At 44.8% G+C, this 17,930-nt stretch overlaps 1 protein-coding gene across 1 annotated transcript in view; it reads left to right on the top strand.

Annotated features, from left to right (window-relative positions):
- The window catches only part of LOC130367845 (adhesion G protein-coupled receptor E1-like), a 116,901-nt gene that overhangs the window by 19,464 nt on the left and 79,507 nt on the right, over positions 1 to 17,930 (top strand). The window contains exons 2-3 of the mRNA XM_056570722.1: positions 8,418 to 8,453; positions 9,519 to 9,578. Of these exons, the coding sequence (XP_056426697.1) occupies positions 8,447 to 8,453; positions 9,519 to 9,578 (67 nt within the window). The 5' untranslated portion in view covers positions 8,418 to 8,446. The remainder of the gene's footprint in view (positions 1 to 8,417; positions 8,454 to 9,518; positions 9,579 to 17,930) is intronic.

The raw sequence follows: 17,930 nt of genomic DNA on the forward strand, positions 1-17,930 counted from the left end.
CTCCGGACCCGTCACCGGTGGCCTGGATGTCGCTCCATCGCTGTCGCCGCGTCCCCGTGGTGCCCTGACGCTCCGGACTTCTTCTTCCCCGGGATCCACGCTCTCCGTCGCCGTCATAACATCGGCGTCATCACGCCGCTACGCATGGCGCTACGCATGGATGACGGCGTGCGCGACGACGTGATGATGTCGGAAGAGAGCGCAGGGGATTCCGACACGGAGAAGACACCGAGGAGGCAGGTAAGGTCCCTCCCGGTGTCCTGTAAGCTGTTCGGGACGCCGCGATTTCACCGCGGCGGTCCCGAACAGCCCGCAGCCGGGTTAGTGTTATTTTCGCTTCAGACGCGGCGGTCAGCTTTGATTGCCGCATCTGAAGGGTTAATACAGGGCATCACCGCGATCGGTGATGTCCTGTATTAGCGGCGGATCCCGGCCATTGATGGCCACAGGTATTCGCAGTATAAGACGCACCAACTTTTCCCCTTTTTTGGGGAAGAAAAAGTGCGTCTTATACGGCGAAAAATACGGTAACAGTGGAGGATGAGCCCCCACTTCAAACGTCGACTGTCAATGATAGGAGATACCCTAATGATGATGCATCACCACTTACAGACTTAGTATAAAATACAGTGCAAATAATGTGCTCAAATAATATTGATAACAACAAAAGGTAAAGGCATAGACTTCCTCTACGCGTTTCCCCCCATTTAGGATACTTTTGGGGTTCTTCAGGAGGGACTATAATGAATACAAAATTATATGCTATGTGAGGAGCTAATGAAAAAGATGGTATAACAGAGTCTCTCCATAGCTGAGGTGCACATAGATGCCGTGCGTCCCACCTATAAATTGCAATCCCCTAAAGACATTGCCAATGGTTTTAAGGAATTCTCAAAGTCACTATAATACTTACCACAGGACTCGTCCCTTCATCAACCCACTGAGGCAGACATTAATTCATATCTTCACACAATACATCTTTCCTCCCTAAATGATTCCCAACCAGAGATGCTGAATGCACCTATCTCTCACATGGAAACATTGAAAATAATTTCTGACCTACCTGTAGGAAAATCATCGGGCCCCAACGGACTGACGACTTGCTACTATAAAACATTCTCCCAAATACTATTACCCCATATGACAAACTTTTTTTAAACATTCTCCCAAATATTATTACCCCATATGACAAACTTTTTTAATGAAGCCATGCACCTGGGATCTATGCCTAGAGAAAATCAGGAGGACTTGATAGTCACGCTTCCAAAGCCGGGTAAGACCCCAGATAGGCTGAGCAATTTTAGACCGATATCATTATTAAATGTTCCAATGAAAGAGAGGAACTCCAGCTCAGTTCAGGAAAATATGGCTTTATTCACATCAACGAGGCAACAGGTACAGGGAGGAAGTGATGCGTTTCGGCCAGGTGCTGGCCTTAGTCGTACAATGATTAGGAGTTCTAAGAACCCTTATATATGGTTCTGAGAGTGAGGGCAGGTGCTCAGAGACAATCAATTGCCGGCAACTCCCATTAACACTCGGATCCATTCACATAGAGAATGTACATGTCCATATCGTATAATGTGAATAGATAGTTAAAAAAACGTTTTCTTTATTGTCTAAAATATATGAAAGTACACAATCGATATTAAAATAGATATTATTACGGTGCACGTGAGCAAGGTTGCATGTGTCCATAAAGAACCATGCACCAAGTGCATTTGTTCACGGCAACATAAGTAGAGATGAGCGAACTCACAGCAAATTCGACTCGCCGCGAACCTCTCGGCTCGACAGCTGACGACCCACCCTGCACAAACCAGCCCAGCCCCCAGGTGCTCCCGTGGGCTGGAAAAGGTGGACACAGCCCCAGGAGACTCTTTCCTAGGACTGTATCCACCCTCTCCAGCCCACCGGAGCACCCGAAAGCTACGGAAAGAAGAGGTAAAGAGTTTACCTATTTTTAACCTATCGGCTAAAATCATTTCTGATGATCAATTACACCTTCTTTCTAAGGGCATGTCTTTTTCCCCCGATGTAACTTTGATTTTTGCCGGACTCCTATGGACTGAAACAAATTCGTCCGTAATATTACTGTGAAAAAACATTTTCTTACCCTTGCTTAGCCTAAGTCAGATGTTAATGTAAATGAGTTTGATGCTAATATTACAGTAAATGAAACGTTTAATTTGCATGAATGTTGCATCTGAACCTTATTGGCAAAATAGAAATAACCCTAGAAGTACTAATGTGATGTTTGATGATTTGTTGGTTGTATCTAATTTTCCTGATTTACAGGGTCACACGAAGTCAGACATCATGCCTGCATTTAAATTGTCGAATCCCCAATTTTATCCAGTGGCATCACGAACTCCATCTCTGGTTATATTCCAGGATGTAGTAGAACGTGAGCTTGCAAAGTTGTCACATTCAGTGAAAGATAGGCATTATAGAGATAACTTAAATAAAAAACAACGCAAGGCTTTGCTACAACTGGAGAAATGGGATGACTTGACAGTCCGCCAGGCAGATAAGGGGGGGGGGGGGGGTCATCCTCCTCGACAGTGGCCTGTATTGTAGTCTGAATACCACCATGTTGTCCAATGTTACTGCATACAGGCCCCTGCCGGGGAATCCGACACCCTCTTTCAAAAAAGCTCTATGTGAATTGGTTCAGGCAGGGGTAAGGGGTGGAATATTTTTACAGAAAGTCGCTGATTATTTAATACCTGAACATCCTCTAGTGGCGATATTCCATTCCTTACCTAAAATACATAAAAACTGCTTTCCACCACAAATGAGACCTATTGTGGCAGGCATAGGGTCTCTCAATGAGCCTGGATAGATAATATGCTACAACCCTACATTTTCTCATATGCCCGGTTACATCAAGGACACACAATATGTCCTAACAGCATTTGATGGCTTTGTGTGGCAGGAATGTCATATGTGGATCACCGCAGATGTTACTGCACTATATTCTATTATACCCCATAATATGGCAGTAGTGGCACTGCGGTGGTTCCTCTCCAGTTTTACATCTTACCCCAGTGGTCTGCAGGAGTATCTGGTCTTAGTTGATTTTCTTTTATCACATAATTTTTTCATGTTTAATGACCGATACTACCTGCAGATCACTGGTGCTTTGATGGGGGCGAAGTTCTCTTCCTCTCTCGCTAACATCTATATGTGTTGGTGGGAGAGGGAGAATCTCTTCGCTTCCCATAACCCCTATGCCAAGTGCATCTCATGGTATGGCCGCTATATCGACGACCTCCTGTTTATCTGGGGCTTGGATATGGCGGCCATACAGGGGTTTACAGAGTTTTTGAGTGATAATTCTTTGTGTTTGGTTTTTACAGTTCATCATCATCTAACTGAAATTCCCTTTTTGGACTTGCAATTGGTGGGTGACACCCAGTCACGTTCTATACTCACTAGAACATATAGAAAAGACACTGCCGCAAATTCTATCCTCCATGCTGACTCGTGTCATCCTCCCCATGTGGTCAAAAATATACCCACGGGGGAGATGATACGAGCCAGAAGCAACTGCACGAAAGTAGAACACTTTGAACATGAGGCACACAACATTAAAAAACGTTTACATCAGAGAGGGTATCCTAGGTGGAATATAGATAGAGCTTATAATATAGTCCTTAACAAAAATAGAGAAAACATGATATTTCCTAGTGGTACTAAATCCCCTGAATCTGAATATGCATCTGATCAAAAAGTCGTTTTCTCAACATCTTATAGCATGCAATTCAAATCTATATGCAAAATCATTAATATGTACATGCCTATAATACTTTCGGCTCCGATGGTTGCACCCGCTCTGACAAGGGGGGTACAACTGTGTGGCCGGTAGAGCACCTACTCTAGGACAAAGATTGTCCCCTAGTTTATACTCTGATAAAATACAGTCCAATCCGATATGGTTAAAACATAAAGGTACTTACAAGTGTGGCCACAAAAAATGTAAGTGTTGTGAGGTTATTTCATAATCCTCCACCTTTGTGTCATGCGCCAATCAAGATTCTTTTCAGGTAAAACATTATATTAACTGCAATACAAAATATGTGGTTTATTTGTTTACTTGTGAGTCTTGTATGGTGCAATACGTAGCGTGTACCACGAATACATTAAAAACACGGATCAGAAAACATCTTTCCGACATCCCACATTTTAAAAGTAGAAATATCTCCATGATTTCAAAACATATTGCAGAATGCCATGCCGGAAATTGGTCTAAAATGAAGTTACAAGGTATAGAAAGAGTAGTTTGTCCAAAAAGAGGAGGAGATCATAGAAAGAAACTTATGGATAGGGGAATATATTGGATTCTCAAATTAGACACAAGGGTCACTAAGGGTCTTAATAAAAGGTTGGATGTAGTTTTACATTATTATTATACATATTTTCTTTAATACATTTTCCTTTCCCCTTTTTCTTCTCCCCCTTCCTTTTTTTGTATATCCTCCGTGTCAATATTCATGGTTTAAATATAGATTTATACGTCTTATATTTACATTTATACTGTCACAATTTGTTCTTTCTCATAATTCTGCGGTCAACAGCAATTTATATCTCGTTACTAATAACCTTCTCTTGCTAGTACAATATATGAGATCATAAATTTAAAACATTGTATCCATTACTGCTATATTTAGGTAAACATGTTGCGATTCTTTCTATATATCTGTGTGCATGGTGGTATATATGTATTTTTTTTTCTTCATTTTATAAGGATTTCTTTATAGGTATTTACCTCTAATTTGTTATGCCGCTGTTCACATAGTATATAAGAGAACAAATCTATTCTTATGTTTAGAGATGAGCGAGCTTGCAGTGGGTTCGATTTGTCGTGAGCTTCTCGGCTCGGCAGTTGATGACTTGTTCGGCATGGATTGGTTTAGCTTTTTTGTGCTCCGGTGGGCTGGAGAGGGTGGATACAGTCCTAGGAAAGAGTCTTCTGGGGCTGTGTCCACCTTTTCCAGCCCATGGGAGCACCTGGGGGCTGGGCTGGTTTGTGCAGGGTGGGTCGTCGGCTGTCGAGTCGAGAGGTTCGTCGGCTGTCGAGTCGAATTTGCTGTGAGTTCGCTGATCTCAACTTATGATGCTGTGAACAAATGCACTTGGTGCATGGTTCTTTATGGACACATGCAACCTTGCTCACGTGCACCGTAATAATATCTATTTTAATATCAATTGTGTACTTTCATATATTTTAGACGATAAAGAAAAAGTTTTTTTTAACTATCTATTCACATTATACGATATGGACATGTACATTTTCCAAATAGCTTGTTCTCTCTATGTGAATGGATCCGAGTGTGAATGGGAGTTGCCGGCAATTGATTGTCTCTGAGCACCTGCCCTCACTCTCAGAACCATATATAAGGGTTCTTAGAACTCCTAATCATTGTACGACTAAGGCCAGCACCTGGCCGAAACGCGTCACTTCCTCCCTTTACCTGTTGCCTCGTTGATGTAAATAAAGCCATATTTTCCTGAACTGAGCTGGAGTTCCTCTCTTTCATTGTCACTACTCCTGGTGAGGCCCGCACCCACTCCGGCCCAGTGTCCAGACCAGGGATTGAGCCGGGATACCTGCTTTTCTTATGATTATTAAATGCTGACTCTAAAATTTACGCTCCAATCCTGGCTAATCGCCTAGCTCCGCTCTTGCCCACAACAGTCTAAACTGATCAAGTTGGTTTCGTCAGAGGGAGACAGGCTTATGACAACACGAGATGCATTATCAACTTTATTACACCATGTACATACACAGCCCATACCTACAGCCCTATTTGCCCTAGGTGTAGAAAAGGCATTCGATCGTCTTAATTGGTCGTTTGCCTTTGTGGTGTTGAAGAGACTAGGTTTGGTGGGCCAAATTATATCTGCTCTTAGAGCTTTTTACTCCAGTCCACTACAAATGGGGCATTGTCTGATAGTTTCTCGCTGGGCACTTTCCCCTTTGATGTTCATACTCTGCATTGAACCCCTAGCATTGGCCTTAAAAGCTAACCCCCAAGTTAAAGGTATATTTCTGAATGACCGCGCACATCTCATATCTATGTATGCAGATGACATCCTACTTTCAGTGACAGAACCAGAATGCCCCCCGGAGGGGATCATGGCCACAATTGATAGCTATAGCGCTGTCTCCTACTAAAAATTAAATGCCAACAAAACACAGGTACTTCCAAATCATCTTCAATCCGCTACCTTGCAATCATTAAAACGAAACTTGACTGGAAAACTGATAGCATCACCTACCTGGGTGTCCAAATTACCCCCTCGACAGATACTCTATATTTATGTAATTACGTCCCCTTTTTGAAACTATTCAAAACGGACTTAGGTAATCTGAATAAAAATTAGGTCTCTTGGTTGGGAAGAATTGCTGCATTTAAAATGCTAGTACTCCCCAAACTGCTTTATTTATACCGCACACTCCCCATCCCTGTCCCAGTCCCTTTCTTTGCACAACTGAGGAGTGCGCAGGCCAACTTCATATGGACAGGTAGATGGAGGAGAGTGTCTCTGGCACTGCTTACTAGACATAGAGACAGGGGTGGGGTGGGACTCCCCGACCTTTCTCACTACTATATTGCAACTTTGACAGCCCAAATGAAGGTTTATTTCAGCAAGAAGCTAGATCTTCCATGGCTTCAAGTGGAATCTTATCTTAACAATACAAGGGATTTGGAGTCCTTTCTTTTCCTACGCATATGGAACTTGGAGGTCTCCTATAACATTTCCCCAACTACCCTGGCAGGTCTGCATTGCTGACACTTAATCCACAGACTAGCGGGTAGGACACAATTATGCAAACAGCCGAGAACGCCATTGCATATCTTGGCCCTTGCAATTCAAGGTTTAGACATCCGAAATTGGTTAGCTAATGGTCTTATTCATATACAACAACTTTACGTTCATAGCTCCCTGGCCACATTTGAACACATCTCGAGAGTTCATGACATTCCATCTAAAGACTTTTACAAATACCTACAAATTGGACACTTTTTACAGTCATATGACCACCACAACTGGCACTATAGCTCCAACATTTTTAACCTAATGTTCACACCTTTTAAGGGATTACGCCCTATCTATATATTTCTAGAATGCTCTAAACTCTTATCATACACTCCATATAAATCCTGGGGAAAAGACCTTTCTAGGACCATAACAGATGGGGAATGGATGTGGGCTGGGAAATGGGCAAGGAAGGCCCTGCCAACTGTCTCACATCAGGAGGCCTTCCTAAAAATCTAGATTCAGATGGTACCTTACCCCGGACAGGCTACATACTATATACCCCAGCTCTCCCAAAGAATGCTGGAGGGGATGTGGAGCGAAAGGCACTCTCCTGCATACTTTGTGGCATTGCCCAGTTCTTGATAATTTCTGGCAGCAGGTGACAGTAATTCTGAGGAACCTCCTTGGTTCCAATATCTCTCTATCTCCTTCCAAAGCGATATTGCTTCTTGATTTACACTTCCTCCCATCTTACTATAGGTTTGTTGTATACAAAATATTAGTTTTAGCCAAGTTACTTATCACCCGCCATTGGAAATCTCCAATCTCACCCACTATAGGCGAATTGCAAAACCTGATGAACTATTCATATGGATGTGAAAGAGCTATCTCATACAACACTGGCAACATCCCTTCCTTAAAGAAATTGTGGGAGCCATGGACGCGTTCTCGTTTTGTCCGACCTACGACCTAGGGAATACAGTGTCATTATTGTACCCTACACTTGTGTGACCCAAATCTGTAATTTGCTGTGCCTCCGTCACTCACTTGCGCTTCACCTTGAATAGACCGCTTGACAGATATGTACCTTCCTTGGTGACCTTCAGAAGCCTCTTCAGAAGCCTCGACCCCCCCCCCACCCTTCTCCCTTATGTGTTCTCCTACTCCTTAGACTTGTGATCTCCTGTCCCTTAGACTTGTTGTTTGTTCATAGACTCTACAGCAGACTGTGATTTGTTCATGTTGCTGATGTTTCTGAGATGTCATCATTGTGCGCATTGGTTTCTCTATATTTCGCATGCCTATCTCCAGTTTACTATATGCGCTCAAGTCACCGTACTTTGATCTTCTGTTATATCTGAACACATGGATATCTTGGAAGTGTTTGTTTTTATGCTCTTCTATATTTGATTTTATTGTTCTTGTTAATATTTTGTTAAAACGGAATAAAAACTATTGAAACAGAATTTCCACTGTGTGCACAGTGTAGCAGAATCCCATTGAAATCCGCTTTGAATCCCATTGAAATTTTGCTGCGGAATTCCGCACAGATATTCCGTTGTGTGAACATACCCTAAAGAGCAAAATGTCTCATGTTTGCTTGTTAAGACATAAAACCCATAAGTAACAGCTTATTTCTTCCTCAGGTCTCTGCTGCCTTGTGAGCTGCTGCACCATGAGAGGTAAGTCACAGGAGAAATGAAGGGTTAAATAACATTGAATGTGTACAGTGTTGAACGGGGTGATGTAGTAGCTGGAAATGTATGGTGTAGTAGAGAAAGAGACCTCGGGGGGGGAATTTACTAAGACAGATGGGTTACATGACAGTCTTTAGTAAATTCTATACCCGTTGCAAATCCCAAGCCATGGAGGCCCTGCCTCCTTTTAAATAAAGACCCGCCCTAAAGTTGCCAGCGTAAACCTGCAGAAAAGTTGCCAATTTTACATAAACATTGCACAAAAATATGTGACTTTTCGACATATAAAGGATGATAAATCCCGCCGCCCACTGTATATTTGTGATTTACAAGGACAACAGTGTACATACCATAGAAGAAGCCTATTTTACTGCTATGGGGCTCCTGATAAAAGGGGATTGGACTGGTCACCATGTTAAAGGGGTACTCCACAACTAGACATCTTATCCCCTATCAAAAGGATAGGGGATAAGATGTCTGATCACGGGGTCCCACAGCTGGGATCCCTGAGATCTCTGTGCAGCATCTGGTGTTCAATTAGAACGCTGGGTGCGGGCGGCGGGGATTGTAACATCATGATCACGCCCCTTGTGATGTCATGCCACTACCCCTCAATGCAAGTCTATGGGAGGGGGCGTGGCGGCTGTCACACCCCCTCCCATAGACTTGCATTTTGTGGGGGACGTGGCATGACATCAACAGGGGCGTGGTCGTGACGTCACACCGCACCCAGCATTCGGAACAAAAGGGGTATAATTTAGCCGTGTAAAGTTTTAATATTTAGAATTTCATTTGCAGCATTATGTGGGAACAATGTGACACTATTATAAGAGATTTTCGATTAGGTATTTGAATAATCCACATTATTTGGTCACTACACAATGGTGCTATCTTGGCGCTGTATTGTATTATGTGGAATAAAATGATAAGAACACTGTCTAAAATGATGGGGGTTGTGTTTATTTGCATCTTGCACAGAGCCCCAAGAAAATGTACATGAAAACAAGAAGGGAATGCAGAACACTATAATAACTTTGCTCTACTTTACAGGAGATTCTGGTGATGGATTTTTCCTGGATGATGACATGGAGAGATCAACTGATGGTTCTGGTGGGTCTTGAAAGTTCAGAGTCTCTGGCTTCCTGCTTCAGGGGCTCATGATATGCACAGGGGGACTCTTTAACTGAGTGGGACTGGGGCCAATTTTTTTAGGGGGGAGGCAAACTTAGAGTAGACAGTGTAAGGTGCACCAGATTGCAATCTTATTATTGGGAGATTATCTTTAGGGATGAGCAAATCGAATCTGACGAATCCGAATTCGTTACGAATTTCAGGAAACATATGACTCATAACGAATGCGAATATCGCCGTGATTCGATCGTGCAAATTGCTTCAATAAACTCCATTTAGTGCAGTCCAGGCTCCAGGGGCTCCAGGTTGCCCGTGAGGCAGCAGCTGAGCCAGCATGGTGGTAGCATGGTTGGCAGTCAGCATGGTGGCAGAAGTGGAAAGTCTGGAGCCAAACATGCCTTGGGTAGACCACCTGCTTTGTGGCATTCTGGCATTCCTATCTTCCCGGGAGGTAGTAGAACAGAGGTTCCTGGAGTCGGCGGCAGTAGCAGTCAATCAGTGTGGACTGTTGGTGGGAAAATCAGCTACTCGGCGGTGTGGCATTTTTTCATCAAGCATCCGGAGGATGTTAACCTTGCCGCATGCAAGATGTGTCGGCAGAAGGTGAAGCATGGCCAGGGTCCCAATGTTTGCACCACGGCCCTGCGTCAACATATGCAGCGTCACCATAAAGCGGTCTGGGAGAACTGTGGCTCTGATGTTGTGGTCCAGCCTGCTGCATCACCCAGTGGCACACTGCTTCCTGTTGCAGCCAGCCAAGGCTCCACCACCTCAGCCGAAGGGAGCTGTGTGTCATACCCATCTTCTGTCGCTCCAGATGCTCCTGCTCCTCCTACTTCGAGTCAGTCATTCCACCAGCAATCCATTGCTGAAGCCATGTCCAAGAGACAACAGTATGCACCCACTCATCCAACGGTGCAGAAGCTGAATGTGCTCCTGTCCAAGTTACTGGTGCTGCAGTCCCTCCCTTTTCAAGTGGTGGACTTTGCACCTTTCAGAGAACTGATGGCTTGTGCCGAGCCGAGGTGGAGAGTCCCAAACTGTAATTTCTTTGCGAAGAAGGCAGTACCAGCCCTGCACAATTTTGTGGAACAGAAGATGGGCCAGTCCTTGAGCCTGTCGTTGTGTACCAAAGTGCACGGCAGCGCCGACGTGTGGAGCTGTAACTACTGTCAGAGACAATACATGTCCTTTACGGCCCACTGGGTGAATGTGGTTCATGCACAGCCACAATGCGAACTTGGACAGATCACGTCGCTTCTGCCTCCATGCTCTCAGGCCGTTGGTCCTGTGACAGTGTGCGACTCTGCCTCCTCATCCTCCACTCTGTCCTCAGCCTTCACTGCACAGACAAGTCTCAGTGCCCCTCCAGCATACCACGCTGTTCTTCACATGGTTTGCCTTGGCGAACGGAGTCACACAGGGGAGGAACTGCTAAACGTCATTCATCAAGAAATCAAATCATGGCTTACTCCACGAAAACTGGAAATGGGAACCATGGTGACCGAAAATGGGAAGAACATCTTGTCTGCACTGCAACAAGGAAGCCTGAGACATGCGCCCTTCATGGCACACCTGTTCAATCTGGTTGTAAAGCGGTTCCTGAGGTGTTCCCCCCATCTGCAAGACATCCTAGCAATTAGAAGGAAACTTTCCATGCACTTCAGCCACCCATACACCGCAAAGCACACCCTTCTTGAGCTGAAGCGTCAGAACGGTATCCCCCAACATAGTCTGATTTGCGACGTTTCCACATGTTGGAATTCCACCCTCCATATGTTGGACCGACTATGCGAACAGAGAAAAGCCATCACATATTTCTTGATGATCCAAGCGGATAGGAGGGCTCCCCTGTGTAACTTCAATGTCAACCAGTGGCAGCTCATACGTGACACCTGCCATTTGCTCAAGCCCTTTGAGGAATCCACCTTATTAGTCAGTCGCCAGGATTACGGGATGAACAACGTCATTCCCCTGCTTCATTTACTACAACACGTGTTGGAAACGATGGCTGGTCAGGGCACTGAAGATGTGGCGCCTACATCTCAAGGCCACATGAGACCTGTGGGGAGGCACTAGAGGAGGAGGAGGGGCACAGTGGAGCACAGTTTAGGTTTCAAGAGTTGGGTGGTTTTTCTAGTCATCTGACAGGAGAGGAGAAGCAGCTAGAGGGTTATGAGGAAGGGGAGACAGAGGGCCCAGACACACCATGGCAGTATGCAGTGGAAATGGAGGCAGGGAGTCCCTCTGAGTCACTTGCACAAATGGCACGATGCATGCTCACTTGCCTGCGTAGTGACCGCCGAATTGTCAACATTCGGCAGCACGATGACTTCCGGCACTCCACCTTATTGGACCCTCGCTACTGGCACAAAATGGGGGCCTTTTGTACACCCACTGAGAGGGAGGACAAACTGACCTACTACAGAGTCATACTACGAAGTCAGTTGGCCGATGCCTATCTGTGCCATCGTCCATCCTCTCGCAGGTCTGACTCGGGGAGCCCTCTGCGCTCACATTCCACTGCCATGGCTGCTGGGGAGTGGTGTGGTGACAGGTGGCAGTACCAAATCCATCAGTAGCAGCCTGAGTCTACAGTTGCTGATGAGTAGCTTTTTTCACCCGCATAGTGAAGCAACTCTTCAGCAGCAGGTAGACTTGGAGCAGGACCTGAACCAGCAGGTGGTTGCATACCTTGACATGACCATGCCAACACACTGTGAAGATCCACTGGACTTCTGGGCAGCCAAACTTGATTTGTGGCCGCCACTAGCAGAGTTTGCCCTTGAAAAGCTGTCCTGCCCGGCCAGTAGTGTGCCATCAGAGCGGGTGTTAAGTGCAGTGGGGGCCATAGTAACCCCAAGGAGAACTCGTCTGTCCACGAAAAATGTGGAGAGACTGACCTTTATGAAAATGAATCAGGCATGGTTCAGCCAAGATTTCCACCCACCAATGCCTGGGTGCATTAGAGTGAATTGACCATGGTGCCACACCAACACTTCACAAATATGGCTAGTGCAAGACAGATTTAAGGTGCTGCTCCCCAGTTACAGACATTCCTCGGCATCAGACCACAAGTAAGTATTAAGGATATGCATTATCTAAAACTTAACTTTTTCTTAGGATAAAATGTATGTACCCAATTTTTTTTTTAAATCAAACAAAAGGAAAGGTGTGCAAAAAACTCCATGTGCCACCTACACCACCAAGTATTGATGTGATGCAAAGACCTCTAAAAGGTGAAAGGGAACAACGTATGGTCCATTGTAACCGGTGGGGGTAAAAACTTCCCCTGTAAGGCCCTACTCTCGCATTATTAATTCCCTTCTTGGCAAGTGTTACTCGTCCTAAAAAGGACGGCCCCACACAGGAACCTCTCCCTATTTCCACCTACAAACACTGCCATTTCACAGGGTTTTTAGGTAGAAATAGGGAGAGTTTCCTGTGTGGGGCCCCACTTTTTAGGGCGAGTAACACTTGCCAAGAAGGGAATACATTTTTCACTTCCACCTGCATTAATGGACAATTTGTTGTTCCCTTCCACCTTTTCGAGGAAAGTGTTACTCCTCTTAAAAAGGGCAGCCCCACAGAGGAACCTCTCCCTATTTCCACCGGTTACAATGAACCAGTCGTTGTTCCCTTCTACCTTTTGGAGGTCTTTGCATCACATCAATACTTGGTGGTGTAGGTGGCACATGGTGTTTTTTGCACACCTTTCCTTTTGTTTGATTTAAAAAAAAAATGTGAAAATTCTAAGAATCCTAAGAATATTATTAAAAGTTACATTTTATGTAATGCATATCCTCAATACATACTTGTGCACACTAACACTTTTACAAAAGAGACTGTTTGTTTTCTTCTGCCTACCTCAGCTACTATTCTGATCCTGCTACCCGCCTGATGCCACACATCTGATGCCAAGTTCTCCTTTTATCACCCACCTTTGTCACCAGGTACTGGTATTGCCATCCACAGCCCCACTATGTCACCAGGTTCTCCTCATGTTGCTGCGACCTCCAGGCTGTCGCATTCTGCAATTATATGGTCTCCTCATGCTTCCATCACCTCCAGGCTGTGTCATTCAGCCACCATATTGTCTCCTCATGCTGCTGCCAACTCCAGGCTGTGTCATTCAGGCACTATATGGTCTGCTCTTGCTGCCGCCAACTACAGACTGGGTCATTCAGCCACTATATGGTCTCCTCAAGCTTCCACCCCCTCCAGGCTGTGTCACTGTACCGCCATGTGGTCTCTGCATGCTGCTGGCACATTAAATTAAACTTTTTAGGTTAATCTGTTTGAAATTTTAAATTTAAATGTAAAAAAATATCTTTAATCTTTTCAATTGTGAGGCCCTATGGTCTCGTCAGGCTGCCACCACCTCCATGCTGTGTCATTCAGGCACTATATAGTCTCCTAATGCTGCCGCCACCTCTATGCTGTGTCATTCAGCCACTATATAGTCTCCTCATGCTGCTGCCACCTCCAGGTTGTGTCATTCAGGCACTATATGGTCTCCTCATGCTGCCGCCACCTCCACACTATGTCATTCAGGCACCATATGGTCTCCTCATGCTGCCACCAACTCCAGGCTGTGTCATTAGCCACTATATGGTCTCCTCATGCTGCTGCCAACTCCAGGCTGTGTCATTCAGTCACTACATGGTCTCCTCATGTGGCTGCCACCTCCACGCTGTGTCATTCAGCCACTATATGGTCTCCTCATACTGATGCCACCTCCAGGCTCTGTCATTGTGCCACTCTACGAGTCATACTGAATAACAGTATTATTTCACTAACCCAGCACACACCCTATGTGTGTTAGGCTCTCTGTATGCCAAAAATAGCCAGTTTTAATAAATAAATTCGGACTGAACCAAGTTCAGCGAATCGACCGAATAGAATTTTTTAAAAATTCCCTCATCTCTAATTATCTTCCCCAATGTCTCTCTGTGGTATCCCAGAGCACGGTCCACTTTTGCTACTCTGAACACTGTTCTGGTGGCTGTAGTCTCAAAGGTCTCCAGCTTTGTATTGGGTCTATCTATTTAAATGTATTTCTATGCAAATTAATTTTTCTATGTCTTTATATGTTTTCTGCATGCACTGAGACCATAATAGTTTGAGGGGTTAACTTTTGTTACCCAAGAGTCAATGCTTTTTGTACAACCCTTGGCCAATTAAGGGCGAAGGGCTGTCTTGTCTCAACCCTAGTCCCCAGGGGATAGGGGAGGGACCAAAATCACGTGTTAATAAGTCTGGCCTTGGCCAGAGAAGGAGTAACATCACCCTGTGCAGCTCTCATACCTTTCATGGGAGCAAAGTCAATAACGGGACAGATACAAACGAACAGTGTGAACACGCACTAAGAATCACAAAACAGAGGCAGAACAATACAAGGACACTAACACCTGACAAAGGCACTTAAAACATAAAAGGCTAAAATCTACATATGAAATAAAAAGCAGACAGGACAGTTAATCATGGTAAACTCAGGATACATGTGCACAGTAGAGATGTCGCGAATTTTATGCCGGCGAACAGTTTTTGGCAAATTTAGCACGTTCGCGTTCGCATTGCCGAGCGAACATATGTGAAGTTCGATCTGCCCCCTATACTTTACCATTGCAGTAAACTTTGACCCTGTGAGTCAGAGTCAGCAGACACATTACAGCCAATCAGCAGCAGTCCCTCCCTTCCAGACCCTCCTACCTCTTGCACGGACGCCATTTTACCCTCATTCAGCATGCTGCAGGCTTAGGAAGTGGAGGATCAGAGAAGCTGCTCCTGCTGTATAGGGAAAGCAATAGCTAGGTTGCTGCTAGGTGGTGTATTCAGGGTCCAGTTTACTTCTAAAGCACTAGTGTAACATCTGCTTTAAGGACAGCACCCAAAAAAGCCCTTTTTAGGGCTGAAAGATATCAGTCCGTGTGTCTTGCCACAGCTGGAGGCACCCTGGTTGGGAGGGAACCGCTGGTTAAAAGGGGTACTCCAGAATCAAACTTAAGGTCCTTCAAGCAACTAACTACTACAGTATTCAAAGGGCTGAAAGATATCAGTCAGTGTGTCTTGCAACAGCTGGAAGCACCCTGGTTGGGAGGGAACCGCTGGTTAAAAGGGGTACTCCAGAATCAAACTTAAGGTCCTTCAAGCAACTAACTACTATAGTATTCAAAGGGCTGAAAGATATCAGTCCGTGTGTTTTGCAACAGCTTGAGGCACCCTGGTTGGGGACCACTGCTTAAAAGGGGAACTCCGCTGGCAAGATTTTTTTCTTTAAAGCAACTAACTACTACAGTATTCAATTGGTATAGGTCACAGCAAAAATTATGCAGACTCCCAATTTCAAAAAAGCTTGACAAAGGCTACACTATAGCCGAAACGTTGCACTGCTGATGACTTAAATAAAGACCACAGCCTTTTTTGAAATTGGGAGTCTGCATACTTTTTGCTGTGACCTATACCAATTGGATGTTCTGTATCTGGACTGGTTATCCGGATGGTCACGGGCATAAGAGCAGGGACTAGTGCTGTCTTCCCCCTTGGACGTACTACAGTATTCAAAGGGCTAAAATATATCAGTCCATGTGTTTTGCAACAGCTGGAGGCACCCTGATTGGAGACCACTGCTTAAAAGGGGAACTCCGCTGGCAAGCTTTTTTGCTCATTGTCACACTAGTGCAAATCACATTTGGTGTGACAGTTGAGCAAATAAAAATAAAAAAATCCTTTTTTGGCTGTTAAATAAAACCAATCGTCACTGTCAGTTCACGTCATAGTTGCCAGTTTTTTTTACCTGCAGGGCAAATTGTGTCACCCTAGTGCAAATCACATTAGGTGTGACAGTTGTGCAAATAAAAAAAAAATACCTTTTTTGGCGGTTAAATAAAACCAGTCATCACTGTCAGTTCACGTCACAGTTGCCAGTTTTTTTTTGCCTGCAGGGCAAATTGTGTCACCCTAGTGCAAATCATATTAGGTGTGACAGTTGTGCAAATTTAAAAAAAATATCTTTTTTGGCTGTTAAATAAAACCAGTTGTCACTGTCAGTTCACGACACAGTTGCCAGTTTTTTTGCCTGCAGGGCAAATTGTGTCACCCTAGTGCAAATCACATTACGTGTGACAGTTGTGCAAATTAAAAAAAAAATACCTTTTTTGGCTGTTCAATAAAACCAGTTGTCACTGTCAGTTCACGTCACAGTTGCCAGTTTTTTTTGCCTGCAGAGCAAATTGTGTCACCCTAGTGCAAATCACATTAGGTATGACAGTTGTACAAATTAAAAAAAAAAACCTTTTTTGGCTGTTAAATAAAACCAGTCGTCACTGTCAGTTCACGACACAGTTGCCAGTTTTTTAGCCTGCAGGGCAAATTGTGTCACCCTAGTGCAAATCACATTACGTGTGACAGTTGTGCAAATTAAAAAAAAAAAAACTTTTTGGGCTGTTAAATAAAACCAGTCATCACTGTCAGTTCACGTCAAAGTTACCAGTTTTTTTTGCCTGCAGGGCAAATTGTGTCACCCTAGTGCAAATCACATTTGGTGTGACACTTGTGCAAATTTAACCAAAAAAATGACAGGCAGAGGAAGGCTACCCCGTAGGGGCCGTCGTAGTGCTAGGATTCCCTTTGGCCCTAGAATGGCCAATGTTCAGAGGCCACATACCCTGAACCCCCAATGTTCTGAGGACTTAGTTGACTGGCTATTACAAGACACCCAATCTACTACAGCTTCCGCTCGGAACCTTGACGCACCATCCTTCTCCTCCTCTAGCTTAGCTTCGGGCACCTCTCATGCTACCACTTGCCCGCCTGCCGCCACCACCAACACTAGCACCACAGCAGCTTTACTTGATCCGTCAGAGGAGTTATTTACACATCAGTTTGAAGACATGAGTTATGCGCAACCATTATTGCCAGAGGATGTAGTTAACAGGGATATGTTTCAGTCAGGCAGCATTGCACACATGGACGTACAGTGTGATGATGATGTTGTACCCGCTGCTGCTTACTTTCTTGAGGTGTCAGTTAGTGGTGAAGGTGTTGATGATGACGATGTGTCCGTGGATGCAACGTGGGTGCCCGCTAGAAGAGAAGAAGAGGGAGAAAGTTCAGATGGGGAGACAGAGAGGAGGAGGAGACGAGTTGGAAGCAGGGGGAGGTCGTCGCAAGGAGCTAGTGGCACAATCAGACAGCATGCATCGGCACCCAGGGTCAGCCAGACGGGACGCCAATCAACGCATGCTGTTGCCACCACCAGAATTCCGTCATCGCAGAGCTCAGCAGTGTGACATTTTTTTTGTGCGTCTGCCTCTGACAACAGCGAGGCCA

This window comes from Hyla sarda, chromosome 4, assembly GCF_029499605.1.
Source record: "Hyla sarda isolate aHylSar1 chromosome 4, aHylSar1.hap1, whole genome shotgun sequence".
In the NCBI taxonomy this organism is placed as follows: Eukaryota; Metazoa; Chordata; class Amphibia; order Anura; family Hylidae; genus Hyla; species Hyla sarda.